The 19,028-nt window shown below is 36.0% G+C and overlaps 1 protein-coding gene across 5 annotated transcripts in view; it reads left to right on the top strand.

Annotated features, from left to right (window-relative positions):
- Positions 1–19,028, top strand: part of LOC131069484 (protein FORGETTER 1) — a 176,941-nt gene that overhangs the window by 39,403 nt on the left and 118,510 nt on the right. For all 5 annotated transcript variants that reach the window (XR_009112137.2, XM_058004932.2, XM_058004929.2 and 2 more), the window contains exons 11-17: positions 757–897; positions 1,016–1,159; positions 1,373–1,472; positions 1,673–1,810; positions 18,373–18,443; positions 18,557–18,717; positions 18,810–18,903. Coding sequence is in view for 4 of the 5 variants with exons in the window: in XM_058004932.2 (XP_057860915.1) it covers positions 757–897; positions 1,016–1,159; positions 1,373–1,472; positions 1,673–1,810; positions 18,373–18,443; positions 18,557–18,717; positions 18,810–18,903 (849 nt within the window). In the remaining variant the exon portion in view is untranslated. The remainder of the gene's footprint in view (positions 1–756; positions 898–1,015; positions 1,160–1,372; positions 1,473–1,672; positions 1,811–18,372; positions 18,444–18,556; positions 18,718–18,809; positions 18,904–19,028) is intronic.

The following is a 19,028-nucleotide window of genomic DNA, read 5'->3' on the forward strand; positions in this document are numbered from 1 at the left end:
TGTGCCCCCACATTCCTCCATCAGAAAACTCTGTGGAACTATGGAATTTAGTGACAGAAACTATATCCCAATGTAGATTCTAAACTCAATTCTAGGTTGCAAGTAATTTGTATAAGTAAAAGGAAATATTCAAAATTGTTAGAGATAAAAAATACATGTGATAAAATTTTGATGGTAAAAGGCAGTGTGTAGGTCATTGGCAATAAAGGTGGCAAAGCAAAAGTCTCAGTGGTATCTTGTTTTAGATTTAAGACAACAACACTGTGGCCTTTTTGTCTCAACAATGCAATCAGTTAGATATTTTGGGTTATGATTCTGATGTAGTTTCTTCTTTCTTCCTTGTTTGAAATTTATAGTTGTGAGTTGGGCCGTGACTCTGATGCTGGTTTTTTCTCACTTCTTTCTTGTTGAAATTGATAGTTTTGTAAACATTTGTTTATAGATAATTTCTATAGTTGGTCATTGATGTACATTGGTGCTAGAAAGCATTGTGTGGAAAGGAAAATGGTGGAATAGAAAACTTCAATATACATTTCTCCATTATCTCTTTCCATTTCTTATGTGTTTCATACTCATCTTTGTAAACCATTTCTTATGTGTTTCATACTCATCTTTGTAAACCATTTCAGGTTCCCTTAGATCCTCTAAATTTTTGCAGTTATAGAAAAATATTTGGAAGAAGACTCTGTGTATAATACTTTTTCTTCTTTTATTTTTATTGTTGCTTTACAAACCGAACATTTAATGCAATTGCAGAAAATGTATACTGAGGCCACTCAATTTTGGATAGAGCTACGTCTTGATTTAATGACAGCAATAGCCAGCTTAACTGAAGATCGGCATAATCCAAGGCCTAACGCAAATCAATTGTGGAGGCTGTACTGGGCAAGTCATCAGGTATTAAATATTTGTACATTATCTAGTTTAGCTGGTTTATTGCACATGTCATTTACATAATGCATTCCTCAACTTAGATAATTTAAATTGACAAGTGCTGTTTACTTGAATTTGCTAGCGATTCTTTCGGCATATGTGCATGTCTGCAAAAGTACTTGCTGTTGTCGCATTAGTGAAACGAGCATTATTGGAGGACAAATGTGTTGTTATTGGCCTACAGAGTACAGGAGAAGCTAGGACAGAGGAGGCTGTGATGAAATATGTATGTTGAAGTGCGAGATCTGTATATTGATCCGTTTAGGATAGTTCTGTTGTTGTGGAACAACTATACTATACTTTCCTTCGTAACTGCAAACTTTAAAATGTTGCAAAGAACCAGTGAGAGTTCTGTTAAATTGTTTCTCAGGTAGGATGTTAATCATTTAGTTGAAAAATAAATTAAAAAATTTATATTTGGTGAACTTATTTTGCTTAGGGAGCTGAGCTTGATGACTTTGTTTCGGGACCTCGGGAATTGCTGCTAAAGTTAGTTGAAGACAGCTATCCTCTTCCTGAAAAGCCAATTCACATACCAGGTGAACGAATGCATTGTCTATAGAATGATATTTTCTTTGTCATTGGTTAAGTAATGGGGTAGCTGCCATTTTTATTTTACATCTTTGCGGCTGTAAGACACGCAGTGAGTGTTTGTCTTAGTGCCTATGCCAATTTCCATGCGTTTGGGAAAACTGTATTTATGGCACTATGCCAGTCTAATACTTCCTCTTGTCAACAGAAAATGACGGAAGTAGTGAATATGGTAGAAAGCGATATTTGGGACGTACAGTTGATTTGCATTTTAAAGGAAGAACAAGGAAAATTGCAAGATGTAACAAGGCTGCACATGATACTGAAACTGATGCAGAGTCTGAAAGTGAGTGAATTATCTCTTGATTATTGATACTGATAGTACAGAAATGAGAGGCCTGTAAAGAAATGAAAGACCTTCACTGTACTGTTATGCTATGTTTTTATCTGATATGCATTTGTATAGGCAGGATTTGTCGTTAGTGAGTAACCATTCAACTATGCATTGATTAATTAAGCTAACACAATAGCTATTTAACAAGTTCTTCTCGCCATAATTGCCCCTAAATCTTTTTTCAACATGTCTATTGTCAATTTCTGTCATTATTGTTAAGGAGTGTACATGTTTCCCACTCTATCTTCTACTGGATGTTGAGTACCCATTGTAACTTTAAAGGTCTCATACTCATCCTGTGACCATTTATAATTGTAGACATCAATCAATGTATCTACAGATGTTCACGAACCTTGATATTGAAAATTTGAAAATGCTTCATTCATATATGTTTCTTGTCTGCGGTCAGGGTTGAGCTTCAAATCTGATTTAACACAGTAAAACTCCGATTTTGATTTCTGTGAATAAATTGGGCATATGGACTATGGAACAGTGAATACTATAGCCATATGAACGGAATTTCCATTTTCTCCTTTAAATAACCATGTCTTGTAGTGCATCCTCCAACTGTGGTAGCAATTGCTGCAATAGCTTATTAGTGACAGTTCACCAAGCATGAATGATAAATTGTTGTTTGGTTCTATAAATTTATTGTTAAATAATTATATATTTTTTCATCAATAAGGAAGCTGCCAAATCTGCATCAAGCGAGAGGAAGTCCAGTTAAATTTTGTATAAAGTCTTCAATTACAGAAATTCCTATGTATAGTTTTGTTTTGAAATTTACCTTACACCTTTGCAGTATCAATCTATTCAATTTCTGGACAATAGCCAGCTTATGCATCTCAAATATTAACTTTTTTCATTATTTAATGATATTCTGCATGATAAACGGACAGGGAGTGATCTTTTAGTGGTCTCTTTGTAGCTGGCAATTTCTTGGAGGTTTTTTCAGTTGGTATTAATTATGAAAGTCTGTACATAGAGAATTCTGTAATAACACTATCTCTTCCATAATGCAACGTTTTGTCTGTTTTAAGGACCAACTGAAGTTCAAAAAATTGTGCCAACTTTTTGTGATAATCATACATACTCAGCCTTACCACCAGATTTTGTTTATCAATGTCTAATGCCAGAGTGGTTTTCTAGACAATTATTATAAAGAAAATTAAGACAACATTAATATTCCCTCAGTGTTGTCCCATTCATACTGTCGACGTAGCTAAAATTGCATTGCTACGACTCCATCCGGCCAACGCAGAATAGAATGCTAAGTATCCTATCCTCTCTTGAGATAAGGAAATCCCTAATGCTGTTTCAATTGATCAATGGGGATGACCTCAAGGTTTCGATTGTCAGGTCTTGATTGCAGGATAGCTCAACGGTCGATGTGATTTGCTGGGAGCACAAGGGGACTACGAAATAAAATCAAAAGGGAAGGGTTCAGGAAGCCTAAGGACAAGGATGATAACAGTTGATGCAGCGGGTAGATAGATTTCGATAAACCAATTCTTGTTTCGCCAGAGATACCCTCACAACTAGACAAAAACAGTGCAAGCTCCAAGGGATGAAGGATTTTCAGACTGGAGACACTCGTTTTAGGCACTCAATTCTGGCGCAGCCTAAGACGAACACCTACAGTTGAACTAAGCACAGTTTTGGGTTTAGACTAACCATGCACGGTGACCTACAATCAACAGACCGCCAATGGTATGAACCAGAAATGCATCAAATACCCCTCCACACTTCACCATTAAAATCCTTGCACTCTAAAATTAACCAGTTGAAAGAAACCATGCAAACAGACTAAAGCAAAGACAACAAACACCATATTTCAATGTTCATATATTTGCTTCACCTGCCATTACAACAATTTCTTCAACATCTCTATGCTATGCCTAAAATCTAACCTATTCTAACTCTAAAATCTAACTCCAAATTGTAACCAACAAAATTCTAACCCTTTACAAAAGAAAGGCCTCTCCCTTTTATAGAATTGAAGGGCAAGATTGACTGCATCCAAGGGCTGCAACCTGCCATCTAGAAGCTGGCAGCCTTAACCCATGCCCACTAAATTCTCAGTCATCTATCCAACCACTATCTCAACTACCTGCAACTATCTGGATTCAATTTGAGTCTATCCGGTAGTTGGACATAATTGTCCACAACTGACTTTGTCCTCGTTAACGATTTTCGGGAGCCCCTTCTGGGCGATTTTCAACTTAAAACATTTTCAGGCCAAAGGTATCATTTGCGCGACTTTCAACTGTTGTTTCATTTTCGGCTTACGAGCCGAGTTTGCAAGACTGTGAAGCTTTATCATTTTACGTGGGTCCCTGTCAATGACGGGGTGTGTTTGCAATGTGCACAACACATACTATAACAGTTACACGTATATGCTGATTTTTGAAAGTGTTCTTGTGTTGTTTCTCTGTTTAAATACTACATATGATTCTGCAGTAGTCCTCTTAGGAGTAAGAACGAAATTAGTGGATCAGGTTTGAAGGAAGTGTAGCTGCCCACAAAATACTTGGGTATCCCATTATAGACTGAATCATAAAGAGCAGTCCGGTAGTGTTGTGATGTTTTCACACATCGCCCTATTGCAAATGGGGACCCCCTTTTTTTGCTTTTTAGGGTCGTGTCTTAGCGTCTTGGGGTTCTGGCCTCCAGTCTCTAAGTCTCAGAAATCAATCAAGTTTTGTGAAATTTGGAGGAGTCATTAAAGTTAAAAAGTGAAGGAACGGTCGAAAGAATGTTTTAATGCTATGAATGGTCTCAGATGGGATAAAGGAGTAAAATCACAATTTCTCAAGGTCAATTTTGACAACTTGCTTTTTTTAGGAATTTTTCTTTTTTTCTTTTTTTTTTTCTAAATTTAAAAGGTTTTGTTTTTGGCATTTTGGGGCCAATCCAGGAACCTACTTTTTCGGCCTTCTTTTTTTCTAAAAATAGAAAATTGCGTTTTTTTGAAAGTTGTGTTTTGCTTTTTTCGAGGTTTTGGATGGTTTCAGGTTCAGAAGATGTGTCAAGTCAGGAGAATTGAATAAACCAAGAATGAAATAACTTTTGAATCCGGATGATAATTTCTAAAATGCTGATTGAAGATCACAAGAAATTGACTAAGTTTGGAACTTGGTTCGAAAAAAATTCCTTGTTTGCTTGGAAAAATTCCTGAATTCCTTGGAAAAATTCCTTGTTTCCTTGAAAAAAGTTCCTTCTTTCCACAAAAGAATTCCAAGTTTCCATGGGAAACTTCCTTGAGCACAAGCAATATCCGCCCATGGCATGTGGAAAACTTCCTCATCCATGTTGAAGTCCGCCCAAGAAGGGGTAATAAAGGTGATTAAGGATAGGCGCTTGGAAGAGGAAAGGTTGGAAATTTTGGTTAAGTATAAAAAATTCCTGATCCAACGTCAAGTCCACCCTACCTCATGGTGAATCTTCCTTGCACACTTGCAAAGTCCGCCCATGCCATGGTCAAAAGTTCCTTGGCTAGCATCAAAGTCTGCCTAGGCAAAAAATGTTTAAAAAAAAAAAGCTGAGTACAAGGAAAAATTCGCCCAACTCATGAAAGGAAAAAGTTTGAACTTATTGAAAAGGAAATAAAGCAAAAGGGTTTCTAGAAGGATGAAAAATAAGGAATTGAAAGAAGCTTTAAAACCAAAAAACAATAAAACAGTGAAGGTTCAATTTGGAAGCCTAATTGTGAGCAAATTCACTGCCTTCAAAAAGTCATTAAAACAAAAAAACAAAAACAATGCAAGGAGTAGTTCGAATTTTGTATAAGATGACAGTCTTGGTCATTCATTATTCACACTTCTTTCTTCATCTTTGGGAATTTGAACTTCTTTGAGCTTCTTTTCTGAGTGTTTTTTAGACAATTTAGAAGTTTAAGTGCAGGTTTGCAGTGAGTTCAAAGGAAGGATTTAGGCATTCAAGTTCAAATCAACAACTTTTCCTGAGATTTCTTCATTTCTTGCAGGTCTGAAGCACTTGCAGGACAAAAATTCTGAGATTTTGGCCTCCAAATTCCCTTATTTCTTTCTAAATTCTCATTATCAGACCAATGCATAGTTTTCCTACATCAAATTTTCGAGTTTCATCGATGGAGCAGGGCTTCTTTTTTCTCTCAGAGGCAGAAACCCTTGAAATCAGACTTTGTTTTATACCTTTTTGGACTTTCCAAGTCTGATTTTAAGTTTTAGAATCCTTCTTGGAGTCTGATCAGACTAAAGTTCAAATTTTTTAGTCTGATTTTGGATTTTCAGAATGTGTATAATTGATTTTGATTTCCAGGATCCTTTCAAATTCTGATTTTTCAATTCCAAGTTCAAATCAGACTTTGTCCCATAATTTTCATGATTTTCAGAGTCTCATTTTAAGTTTCCAGAATATTTCTATGTTCGACTTTCAATTCTCAGTTCATAATCAGACATTAATTCCATAATTTCCAAGTTTTTCTAACACCTGATTTTCATTTTTCAGACTTTACTCAGTCTGATTTTGGGTCTGATTTCTAGAATTCAATCATAAAATCAGAGTTATCTTTCGAAATTTTGTCAAAATGACATCAAGTTTATTGTTTGAACTTAGAAAATTATCATGATTTTCAGGTGGTAGATGTCAGCTTAGGAAGAGATTTTCAGAAAGATGAAGACGAAACAAGGAACCGGTTGAAAAGATAATGGAAGGACAACATTCACGCTTCAAGGTGGAATCCAAGGATGAAAGGAAAAAAGGAGGACTTACACTCCATCAAGACATTCAAGAAGATTAAGTCATTCGAGGATGAAAGGCTCTACATCTACCTTGGACTTTTTTGGAAAATCCAAAACAAAAGGATTCCACACTAAGGAGCAATAAGTTCAAGACACAATGAGATGAAGAAAATGGTCTAATCATCTTGAATTTCCTTCGGATCAAAAGATATTGCGTAAGGTATCAACACTTCTTTGTGATGAGAAATCAAATCTGCAAGGCAAGTTGCGGTGGCAGTCCAGTCATCAATCAACCAATCCAGGTGTTTCAAGTCAGAGATGTCCAGGTGCAACGAACTAGACTCAACAAGTGGCTCCTACTTTCTCATTGGTTATCTGGAGTGTTGTAATTTTTTCATTGGCCAAAAAGAGCTTTTTTCCAAATAACCCTAATTAGGGTTTTATCTTTTAATCTTGGCCGTTGATCTAAGATCAATCTGGGCCATTGCTTTGTAATGGGGTGCTTATATAAATCCTCCTCTCATTTGTAAAAAGAGATTTCTTAGAAATTGTTGTAGTGATACTTCTTAAGTGCTAAGACATTTTCATTGTTCAATTGCACCGTTCTTGTGTAGTTGATGAATTTGGTAAAGCAAGGATTGGTTTTGGGTTCCACGTTTGCAATTTCCGTCTCTGGTGTTCATATGATTAGCTTAAGATTAGAAGTAGCTTCCTAAACCCTCATCCTTTTTTTTTTTTTTTTTCCAAGTCTTGATAGAAGTAGGATTGAAAAGAGTTCATTGAAAATCATTCCAAAAAAAGAAGAAAGTTACAAGCATCAGCAATAAGCAGAATCCTTTGATTGATTCACTCCTCGAACAATTATGTAAGTCCTCCTTGAGATTACCAGCATATAACAACGAACCAACTGAGACTGTCCGCATGAATCTGGAACCTTGGAGTCATCTTTGTGATCACATAGTCCATCTATTCAGTACTTAGAGGATTTTGATCAAGAGAGAATAGGATATCTCAAAGGTATTTTATTTTGCGTTGCGCGTGCATACAAAACACACCAACAGGTAGGAGGGTCTTCTCCTAAAAGTCGAAGCCAAATTTATTTAATACTAACAGAGAGATTGATTCTTTTCAAAGCAATTTTGTGAAATGATACTGGTCTAGCTTTTGTCATTGTTGTCTCTTTGAAGGAAATATCTAGCTGATTTTGTCATAATCGAAATCAGTTATCTATGGGGAGGATTAGAAGGTATATTAATCTTCCATCAACTTAATGGAATCAAAGATACCTTAACCACTAAAATTCCTTCTTGTCAAAGGGCACTAGTTTGTTGGTGAAGTTGAGTGGTTTTGAATGAGCCCGCCAAGGATCAAGTCTTGCCATGTATAAGGCCTTGGACACCTTAATGATGAGGATGGGGTTGTGCCCAGGTAACTTAAGTGGAATGGGCATCCCTGAATATGTGTATCCCTCAGTCCTTGGCTTGTAGCCGATGGGGTATCGGCTTAGATTTGTGCTCCGGAATCAGCTTGCAAAAGTGATTTGGGTTTCAGATAAAGCCCTTGGAATTTTTTTTTCTTTTATTATTTAGTAATGACCTTTGCTGGAATTAGCTTGAAGTCTTCATGAATAGGAGTGCAACTGGAGTCAAATTATAAGACATAAAATACATAACATAAATTGAGGAGAGTAATGCACATACATGTGGGGTTCAAGCTGCTGAAATTAGGGCTTTTTGCATATAAATGATTGGAACTCCTCCAAATTTTGGCATGAAAACTTCGATACTTTCCAAAGTATAAAACATAAACCAATCAATCACTCAATAATGCTTGGGACACCAAACCATGGTTAGAAAAGTTAGAATTGGAACATTTTTAGAATAAGTACCTATCTGGTATAGAGAAAAGTTACAATTGGGACATACATATTTAGTTGAAATCTATACATATAATTGTAGTAGATAAATTTATAAGTCTCGTTATATAAAAAAAAGAAAGACTACACACTGAGGAAGAAGATTGAGTGGCCAATGCATTGTCAATATGTCATACAATTCCCTACTTGTAGAGAAGGATGGTGGGAAGGACCTTTGAAGAAGTTCAGGCAGATCAAAAGGTCTGCGATGTGGATATCCTTGTGGTTGGTGTTTCTATGTAAACCTCTTGACAATGGATATTCTATCAGATATTCGATAAAGCATGGTGTTGATGTGTTTTTTATGCACTATGCAACACAAAATAAAATACTAAGTGTTCTATCCTATCTTGATCAAAATCCTCCCAAGTGCTAAATTGCGTGATCAAATGGGATGACTCCAAGGTTTCGAATGTCTGGTTTTGACGTGCTCTTGGATAGACTCAATGTGTATGATGTGATATTGCTGGAATCACAAGGGGACTTATGTTATACACAAACTTTGTTTGAATGCTTCTGGAACATGGGATTCATTAAAAAAAAGATAAAAGGAGATAGGGTTTAGGAAGCTACTCTAATCCTAGGAATGTAAAAGACTACAGACAATCTAGGTGAATTTCAACTAGGCTTGGCTTTGACATGCAAGGAACATCTCCACAAAGCTAGTGTGATCTTCTAAGGTAAGCATAAAATATTCAAATCACTACTAAGGACATAGACACCATCAAGACGATGCATATCAATGAAGAAGTAGCAATTTAAGTTAAGCTCAAATAAGAGAGGTCCAGTTGACTATGCAAGACAATTTACAATCAGAAAAATGCTAGTAGTATGGATGTACGAATTTCACTGTTGATCATGCAGAAAGTTCTTGCATTGATCTAGGCTTGGAGGAGTTATAAAAAGGTTTTTTGGAGCTCATTTGCTCTATGTTGAAGTTATTATTTCTGATATTTCTCTCTGAGTTGGAAGAAGAAACCCTACATGGTTCTAGAGATCAAACATGGTTCATTTCAAACCCATTGGAAGACAAAAACCCTCTTTTGGAAATCAGTTTTGGTGGTGGAAGATCTACCCTAGCTGGTATCTGTTAGAGATATCATTCAACTATTTCACAGTGCATTCAGTTTGAGATATTTGTGTGTTTTTCCCTCAGTGATAGGTTTGCAGAAGATATTCTTTTATCATTTTTTGGATTCGGAGGTAACATTGATACATCTATCCTTGGCTTGGGAATATTCTTATATCTTGATTTGGAAATTCTATTTGTTTTGGTGTGGAATTATGACCCTTGCTTGGCATAGGGTTTTAATCTCTATTTCTTGCCGTGAGAATATCTTTAAGCTTTGGCATGGGTTTCAATATTTGCTGTTTGGAAAATTGACCCTTCTATGGTGTGCATGAGCAGATCCGTGGGCTGATGTTTGTCTGAGACTCATGAAGTATTGCAGATTTCTTTGACAGAGATTTCAAGGGTTTGACTTCAGATTTGCATACTGTGTTGCTGAGTATAGTTCTGTGGTTTCCTGAGTGTTAAGATCAGCCATTGAAGGATTTTTCCTTTGCAGACCTGTACGTAAAGGTCAGAAATATATTATGTGTACCTCTTTGAAAACTGATCTTATCTTAGAACTGTATTATTCATTTGATATGTTTCAGACATTAAATATTTAAAGGCTTAATCTCTACTGGTTGCCTCTTTAAATTGGTATTTTAGTGAACAGTATTTGCTGCATTCACTGATCATTGAACTTAAATATGAAAAATCTTACAACAAATAAAACCATTGAGTGTAATGTCCCCACTTTGAAATATTATTTAATAATATATAATAATCAAGGTTACTTGGATACGGGGGTACTTGGACATTGGTACCAGTACTGGAACGAGTAATTTTAAAAAATAGGAGACGTGGGTACTTGGAGATGCCAATTTTTTTAATAAATAATATTTAATAATTTCCAAAACATATCATGACAAGAGAACTTTGAAAACAAGAACAGTGGCAAAGTTTAACATTAACTTTAAAATTGAAATTAAAATTGCTTATATAGTTGATACCATTGCCAGTCTAAATTGTTTAGTGAAAGTAAGTTAATATAGATGTTGAGCACACTCAATATCGTCGGCTAAATAGTAAAGGCAATTTCTCTTTAGACTATTAAAATGATAAGAAATCGGTCCTCTCATAAAGTCTACACTATCAATAGATCTAATGACTATAACTTTGCATGGATTTTTGTCTTCCTGTGAAACAGTTTCCTTATTAGTCATTTTCCTACGACTTTGCTTTGTTGCAAGCTTATCTTATTTGTTTACTTTATTTAGTTTTTGCCTTTTTACTGCATCTTGCCCTAAGTTTTCTAGGAGTAGACGTCAATTTTTAGTCGGGAGACTTTGGAGACAGCAAGAGACGGCAGCCAAAAGCACCTTATGGATCAAGAAGTTTCTGAAGAAGTATCTGGTACCAGAGACGCCTCTGGTACTGGTACAGGTTTCGAGGGGTATGAGACGGGTCTCCTGGTAACACAGATAATAATAATAAAATTAAAATATGAAGGAATAAAAATAAAAATTTAAATAAAATATAATTTTTTTTAATTAAATATAATTAAAATCTGATTAAAGTTTATGAATGGTCAAAAGGCATGAAATGATAAGTTGTGACTCCCCCAAATATGAGGTACAAAAGGGAGAAGAGAACTCATTTGAGAGATATAAAAGAAAGGAATCAAAAGCATCTAGTGACATCACCATGGATCAGATCATATCAGAATTGTTAGTAAGTTACAGGCAGTAACATCCTTGTTCTTGGTGGCACGCATGGGGATGTGCTTAATATATGAAGCCTGATGATGTTCTTATGCAGAATTTAATAGTAATATTAATATAGACTGCAATGTGTATGACAGTCATACTTAATTACATATTTATTAATAATACCTTAGAAGTTAGTGTACTCATAGCCCAATTACTTAATCATTTCTTTTTCTGCCCCCATAAGGAGAGGCGTGGTGTTGTTAGGGAGAGGCGGAGTAAATCCATCCCAAATTAGGTGAGCCCCAGGGGTGGTTTGGATGGATGGATGTTCATGAAACCTAGGCCCAATTATGGAGGTGGTGTCATCGCATCCTAGACAAGTAAATCCCCATCCAGGGTTGAGGAGTAGAAAGGAAGTAATAATTTGGGCTTGAATATAGCCACTGTCAATTGCACTATGAATAAATATGGTTATCTAGTTTAATAAATTAATTAAGGCATGATAATATTAAGTAATGGGTGTTGATTATTGGGAAATTGGCAGCCTCCTAGTAGGGGACATTACATTGAGCAAATCAATCGTGAAAATGACATGGTTAAGAATGCAATCAATAAGAGTGCCGATTGTTTGACAAAATACCATCATAGCTGAGTGGGTGAAAGAATTGCAAATTTTTTTTATTACATTTTGGGGTAGTTTATCATAGAGAAGAGGACAAGAGAGCATCAAAATTACATCATTTGAGTTAGGTTTATTTTCCATTGTTCATTTGCACAAAGCCTTCTAATTTTTTTTTGTTTCTTTCTAATTTTTGTTTTTTAATTTTATGTTTGCACTTGCAGCTATGTTTTTCTTTTAAAGAACCAATACGAGTAGTGTTGATGGGTGTTTTATGACCACACCAACATAGAATAAAAATGCCAAAGACACTTTATCCTCTCTTAAGAAAAATTGCCTTTTATGCTAAGATTGCAAAAGTTCATGAAAGTGATTCCAAGGTTCCTATGCGAACTTGCGACTTTATGATGTGTAATATCCCCTAATAATTTCTAAGTCAAAGTCACATTAATTCTTTTATATTAGTTTCCAATTCACTAATATAAATTAATTAATTAATAAATGATTATTGTAATATTAATTATTTTATATTAATCACCCATTTGTTAATATAAATTAATTAATAAATGCCTGAACTATTCGATAGTTTATCATTAGTTCCAAATGATGGGAATTGGTTCGATTCAGTTTGGGAACTACCTCCGGAATAGATTTGCGGAGGAGGAGATTTGGGAATTGGGGGAATGAAAGATTTGTTATTTGTGTGATAGGATACACATTGAATTAAATTGCCTTTCGTCAGTTATTGACTGGCGTATTGGACGCAAGTTTTTGGGGTAGAGCCGTGTTTCACCGAAGCAGCGGAGTGACTTAATGGAGTGAGTCCTTGTGTGTGATGCGGATGCGTGTGTTTCCCTTACAGGTGAGACTAGAATAAGACCACCAGAAGCTAGGTGAATGAAATACAACGCTCAAACACACTCCTCCTTCCGTGGCTCTATAACCCGATATCGGGTTGTAGCGTATGGTTTGTTATTGCCGTGATGGGAGGCCGCAATCCTTGCGTAGAGGAAATGGAAGGGTTACCAAATATGATGCATACTGTGATGGTTTCGTGTCCCAGACCCGTTCGTGCAAATTGATTTTTCCAGTGGAATTGAAGTTCGGGGTGAATTGTTTGCTATTGTGGGTGTCTCCATTTGCATTGTCTATCGGTGAATATATGAAGATTCTTTGGTAGCATTCTGCAACAAGTTTGGCATCAGCGTGAATGTACAACCAACAGTCACTGCTTATCTATCAGGTGCACCATGAAAAGAAATTCTTTAACCCATTTCCTGGTGGAATATTTAATCATTTGATATCAACTTCCTTGAATAATGATTGTTCAGTTTTTTGTTGGCAAATGCTATGTTTATCAGTAAATATGAAAGTAGAATTGAGACTCTGTGTATTAAACAATAATACTGTATAACGATATTCATTGGTATTCCAATAATCCACCGGCTGTGTTGAACAATACGTTTCTCTTATATCCTGGACATATCTCTATCTGCAATCAGATCTTAGTTAAGGAATTTTACATGATGGATATAGCTCGTTTGGCATGATGTGTGCTGGTAATCCAAGGGGGACTTACGCTTTTGTTGTTGTTCACTTCTCTTGATGCTATGGTTGGAACTTCATCATCGGATATTGCATGATTGTGATGCTTCTTCCTTATGGACTTAATTGGAACTTGAAAAAAAAGGACAAAGGGAAAAGGTTAAGAAGTTCTAATCTACTCCTAGGGACAATGAGGGTAATGGATCATGCTCCAGTGGATGAATTCCCAGTAACCAAGTCCTGCTTTGCCATGCTCAGCAACAACTCCACAAGAACTGGTGCAGTCTTTCAGGGATAGCAAACACTACCACTTCAAGCTGAAAACATATCATTTCCGGCCATAGCAAACACAGATTGCACTTACAATATGAATCGCACCATGAAGGGGATGACTTCCAGCTATTAAAATACGATTTCCAGGCTATGTTTCAGACCTTTATAATCTGAAATTAGACTTGGACAGCGAACTGGGTTGTAACATTATTCAATTTTCTGAGTTGAGAAGGCATTTTCAGACTTGCAAACAAAATCAGACCTTTCTTAAGTCTGAAAATCAGGTTTCCTTAAGGCAAAATTCCAGATTTTGATCCAATCATTTGCATTTTCTGGAATTATGTTTCATAGCTTCAATTTTATGATTTTAAGGTAAGAAGTCTGGAAATCATTTAATTTTGGAAAACTAATTGTTCAACTTACCCATTGGGAATGAGGACAAAGTAAGGAACATTGAAGTTTCCTGACAAGGTTTGAATTTCCACTCTCAAATGGTGATGAAATCAACACAAAATTTTCAAGGACAAAGAGTCCCCATGGAGATCGAATCTCCCCTCCAAAGGTAAGGCATCAAAATGGAGTGAAATTTGTTAAGAGCAAGGAGTCCCCATGACCTTCAAATTTCCATCATGAGAAAATGATCATGAAGACTGATAAATTTCAAGGACTGAATTAGTCCCTACAAGGATTGGTTTCCCACCAAGGTTGAAACAAGGTTTATCCCATATATGTTTTATTCAATATTTGTTTGTTTTGCAGGTCTGCTACAAGGAAGGGAAGCATGATGATCAAGGCTTGAGGTGAAAAAGGATGCATCTTGCAAGGATCAGGTCCAAGATGACTCTACAAGCATATTGCAAGGACAACATCCCAAATGCGAATGAGAAAGATCAACATTTCAAGGATGGGAAGAGGATTTCAAGACAAGGATTTCAAAAACAGCAAAGATGAGAACTAGCTCAAACATGAAGAAAAATTCACTAGGATGGTGAACAAATTAGGGAATGACAAATCCAAGACATGATCACAAGGAATTCCAAACATCATGAAGAATGTTTGATGCAAAGAACTCAAGTTTACAAGGCAAGCTGAGATGGCATTCTTGTCACCATTTGTCCAATCAAAAGGGTTCCAAGTAAGCATTCATTCAAGGATGGAAAGAGTGAAACGTGGCGCTACACCAAATATTTATCTTACGGTTTACCTATCCTCATCTCTCGTTGGCCAATGTAATGGTGGTTGTAACAAACCCTAATTAGGGTTTTATCTTGTAATCTTGTCCATTGATCTTGAATCAATCTGAGCCATTCATTGTAATGAGACCTCTATATAAGGCTTAGTGCTCTAATTTGTAAAGGTTAATTGTTGAAGAGCTAGGAATTAGGAGAATAGATAGGTTAGAAGCTAGAGTAGAGTAGGAGAAGAAGAAATTGTTGCTAAGACTTGTAAAGGAATATACTCCTTTCATTGAAGATACGGTGAAATGTGTTGTTTCAACAAGTTGCATGGTTTCTACTTCTCATTTGCTTAATATTGATTATATGAGTGGAAGATTTAGTAGGTGATTAATGGTTAGCTTCGCATATCCATACTACTAGAAGTTTGTTGATTGTAAACTTGCCTTGCGTGGTCAACTGGAATCCTTATTCAAGCTTAACTTCAATTGCTATTCACACATTGATATGCATTGCCTTGATGGTGTCTATGTTGTTGGTGGTAATTTGAACATCATATAGCTTTGTGGAGTTGTTCATTGATGTCAAAGCAAAGTCTAGTAGAGTCTCACCAAATCATTCACTACATCCTACATTCCTAGGAGTATATTAGTCTTCCTAAACCCTCCTCCTTTTGTCCTTTTTTTTCCAATTCAAGTTAGTTTAGGAGATAGCATTACAAGATTGCAATATCTGATGATCAAGTTCCAGCAACGTCCAAGTATCCAAACATTCTAGCATTCATGTACAACATAAGTCCCCTTGTGATTCCAACAAACACATTCCCATTTGAGCTTATCCACATGCCGAGACCCGACATTAGAAACCTTGGAGTCTTCCAATTGATCACATAGTTTAGCATTTGGGAAGATTTTGTTGAAGAGAGGATAAGACCTTGGTATTTTATTCTGTATTTGAGGTGGATAAAAAACACATCAACACCAACCCTATTGGAAGGTGGAAAAGGATGCCATAGGGTTGACGATGCTTGTCTTTCACTTTCTTTCACGTGTTGCTAGTTCTTTTTCTGCATAATGAAATTGGTCCACAAACAACTTCGTTCATTCAGTCAAAAGGAATGTATTTAGTTATTGATAAGAAAAGAAGTTGGTGGCTATGTATAGTGCCTTGTGGCTTTAGTATTGATATACTCCAGCTGCACAGTGGGGAGTTGATCCTCAATATACCACACATATTGTTGAGGAGGCACTAGAGGGATTGGTTGAGGCTTGATTGGATGAGGTGGTCCCTCATATTGATAGTGACTCAGATTTAGACATTGAATTTAGTTTAGGCAAAGATGAGGCAAAGAAATAGTGGCAAAAAATCTATTTGTCTACATTTTTCGTCATTTTATAGTTGTAGTAGTTTGGCCTTTTCATTTTCTTTTATTTGTAAATTGAATATGAAATATCAAATGATTAGGCATTGAGATGTTGTTAAAGTGTATGTTCACTTGTGTGAATTGTCAATGCAGCTTTAATGTTTCATAATAGGGTTACATAATGAATATGGTGAATGCCTTAACATAAGAATATTTGAAATTTTCTATATTTTTGAAATTTTTCCTATTTTTTTAATTTCCTTCCTCGCTGTCCCTAAATTGTTTTTCCTGTCCCAGCTGTTCTGGAATTGCAGTCCAAGAAATTTGGTGCAACATAGTGGTGAACCCTTAACTTTGAGGTTATACCATCTCATTTAGCACATCAGTGAAGTGTTAAATATTTCAAAGAACATAAAGTTTTCACATTTGCAGATCATCTTGATAGCACTCTATTGTTTTTTTCCAAGCATTCAAAGGATTGCAATTTTGGAAGAAAAGGGCTAATCTTTTTAATGTGGACCGTAGAATCATTAAAATTTAAATTAAATAATCAACACTACAGAAAGTAGCCATAGCCACATGGGTCTGTGAATTCCTCAAAACTGCCACCTCATAGAAGTTGACATTCATTCCCCATAGGATTGTTCAATGCATTCAAAGCATTTCTAGATTTTGTGGGGGTGATCTAATGCCAAGAGACTATTCCCTTGTATTAATAGGAAAGACATTCACCTTTTGAATGCAGATTTTAACTCGCACGCTCAAAGGATTTCTATGGTTCAAGGAGATAATCAGAACTGTTTGATGGGGCTGTTCATTTCTATTAAGAGCAGAAGTGCTCAGTAAATGAAAATATTTAACATTAAATCTTTCAGTCTGCAAAATTCTATCCATTGAAGTGTGGAAAATCAATCCACTGAGATAGGAAGGGGAGGTTTACAGGCAATATGGAACATGAGATGATTACGTCTTTCCTCGGGACCATGCCTGAAACTCACACAGAGCAAAGGATTTTGGTAGTAGATATGTTATGCAATACAAAAAATACCCCTTGACACTGCACGAGGAATTATTGGAGGGATTGCCATGCTGTGGGAAATAGGGAGTTTCTAATACTATCATCTCTACCAAGAATGCCCAAAAGTACTTCTTCGGTGAAATATGGTTCAAGTATCATTTAAACCTCAAATCTCAGTGGATTGATGTTTAGAAGGTAACGGTACTTGGTCATTCTATATCCATGACAATCCAGCCTACCACAGACTCTCTGATTTCACAATTCATAGTTGCTTCAAATAAACCGGTACGATGTAGCTTAGTTCAGGCTGTAGAAAGTGAACAAATGAAATTTCTCAGTATGTTAGAGGAAAGGATGGAGAAAATAATTGAGACAGACTACATATGATACTGCAGGAGTTAAAATTTTTTTTTTTGGTACGAGCAAATTATACAACAGGAGGACAACTAGGTGCTTTGGATAACCTGGTTGAGGTTGCATGAAGAGATTAGTAAGTAATGGGGACGCCAGGGTAAAATCCAATTATAACCGAATTAAGTGTTCTCCTCCTCTGTCTGCACCTAAGAATTCTTGCCTCCATGAAGGTGTTGTATCATCAGAATTGGGGCATCTTCTTGCAGCCAATATGCTCTCGATACCAAGTACTATTGAATAGTATGCTAGAGGAGGCAGTTGAAGGAAATCATTTCTCAGGCAGAAAAAGTTCCTCTAAGGTGTAGTCATTCCTCCAAGTTATAATTTTACAATTTGCTGATCAACCTGAGCAAAATGCTATTTGGCACAGATTCATGTGAGTGGAGAATTTTTTATCTAGTCACAGATTTAACATGGTTCCTAACTTCCTATAGCATTTCCTCTTTCCATTTATGAATCAATGATTGATGTATTCACTGGGTTATGTAGCTTTTCCCTTGTTTCTTCCGCATACGATCTATGTATTTGAAGGACTGGGTATGGCTGAACTATGTTTCTGCATTTTTGCACATCTTAGTTTATTATAAGAGAGAATATTTTTGCTCATAAAAAATGGAGTCAATGCCTTTCTCTGTTCTTCCTTTGAGTGAATCTTATCTTCTACATTTATTTTAATTATGACCTGAAATATATCTGCTTTCTCTTATGCAGCTGAGTCTGTATCCGAATCTGAAGATTCTGATGAGGAGTACAAGTTTTGTTACATCTGCGACGGTGAAGATGTGGGATAAAGCATTCATATATTCTTGTTTTAATATGTACAGTAAGAATATAATTTTAGTAGCTCCAATTCTAAGTGTACTAATGAATTTAATTATTTCCTCTTGAGAAACAGAGTCCACAAAAGCTTCTTTGTTGTTCCTTTTGTGGCAATTTAGTGCATCCTGCTTGTGTAAGTACTCCAGAAATAGAGTCACAAGAAGGAAATTGGTCATGTCTTGAATGCAAGAAACGGGCTGAGCAGACTCGGGCATACAATGCAGGATTATGGAAGAGGTGAAATATATTTAACAAGGGTGTAAGTTGCAAGTATTTGTGGTTTTATATATTATGGAGAGAATAAACATACTGTAATGCCATTCCTGCAGGTATGAGACTGCAAAACAGAGACAAAATGAAATTTTTGAAGCAATTCGTAAACTAGACCTTCCTATAAATCCATTGGATGACATCATTAACCAGGTAAAACACTCTTTCTTGCAACTGGATTACAGATTTTGTAATGTGAGGTGATTTACTAATGTTATGGTATAGAATAAAGAAATATTAGTCATATGCATATGCTCATTGAATGTAAGTTTTTGAAT

Source organism: Cryptomeria japonica, chromosome 11 (assembly GCF_030272615.1).
Source record: "Cryptomeria japonica chromosome 11, Sugi_1.0, whole genome shotgun sequence".
Lineage (NCBI taxonomy): Eukaryota > Viridiplantae > Streptophyta > Pinopsida > Cupressales > Cupressaceae > Cryptomeria > Cryptomeria japonica.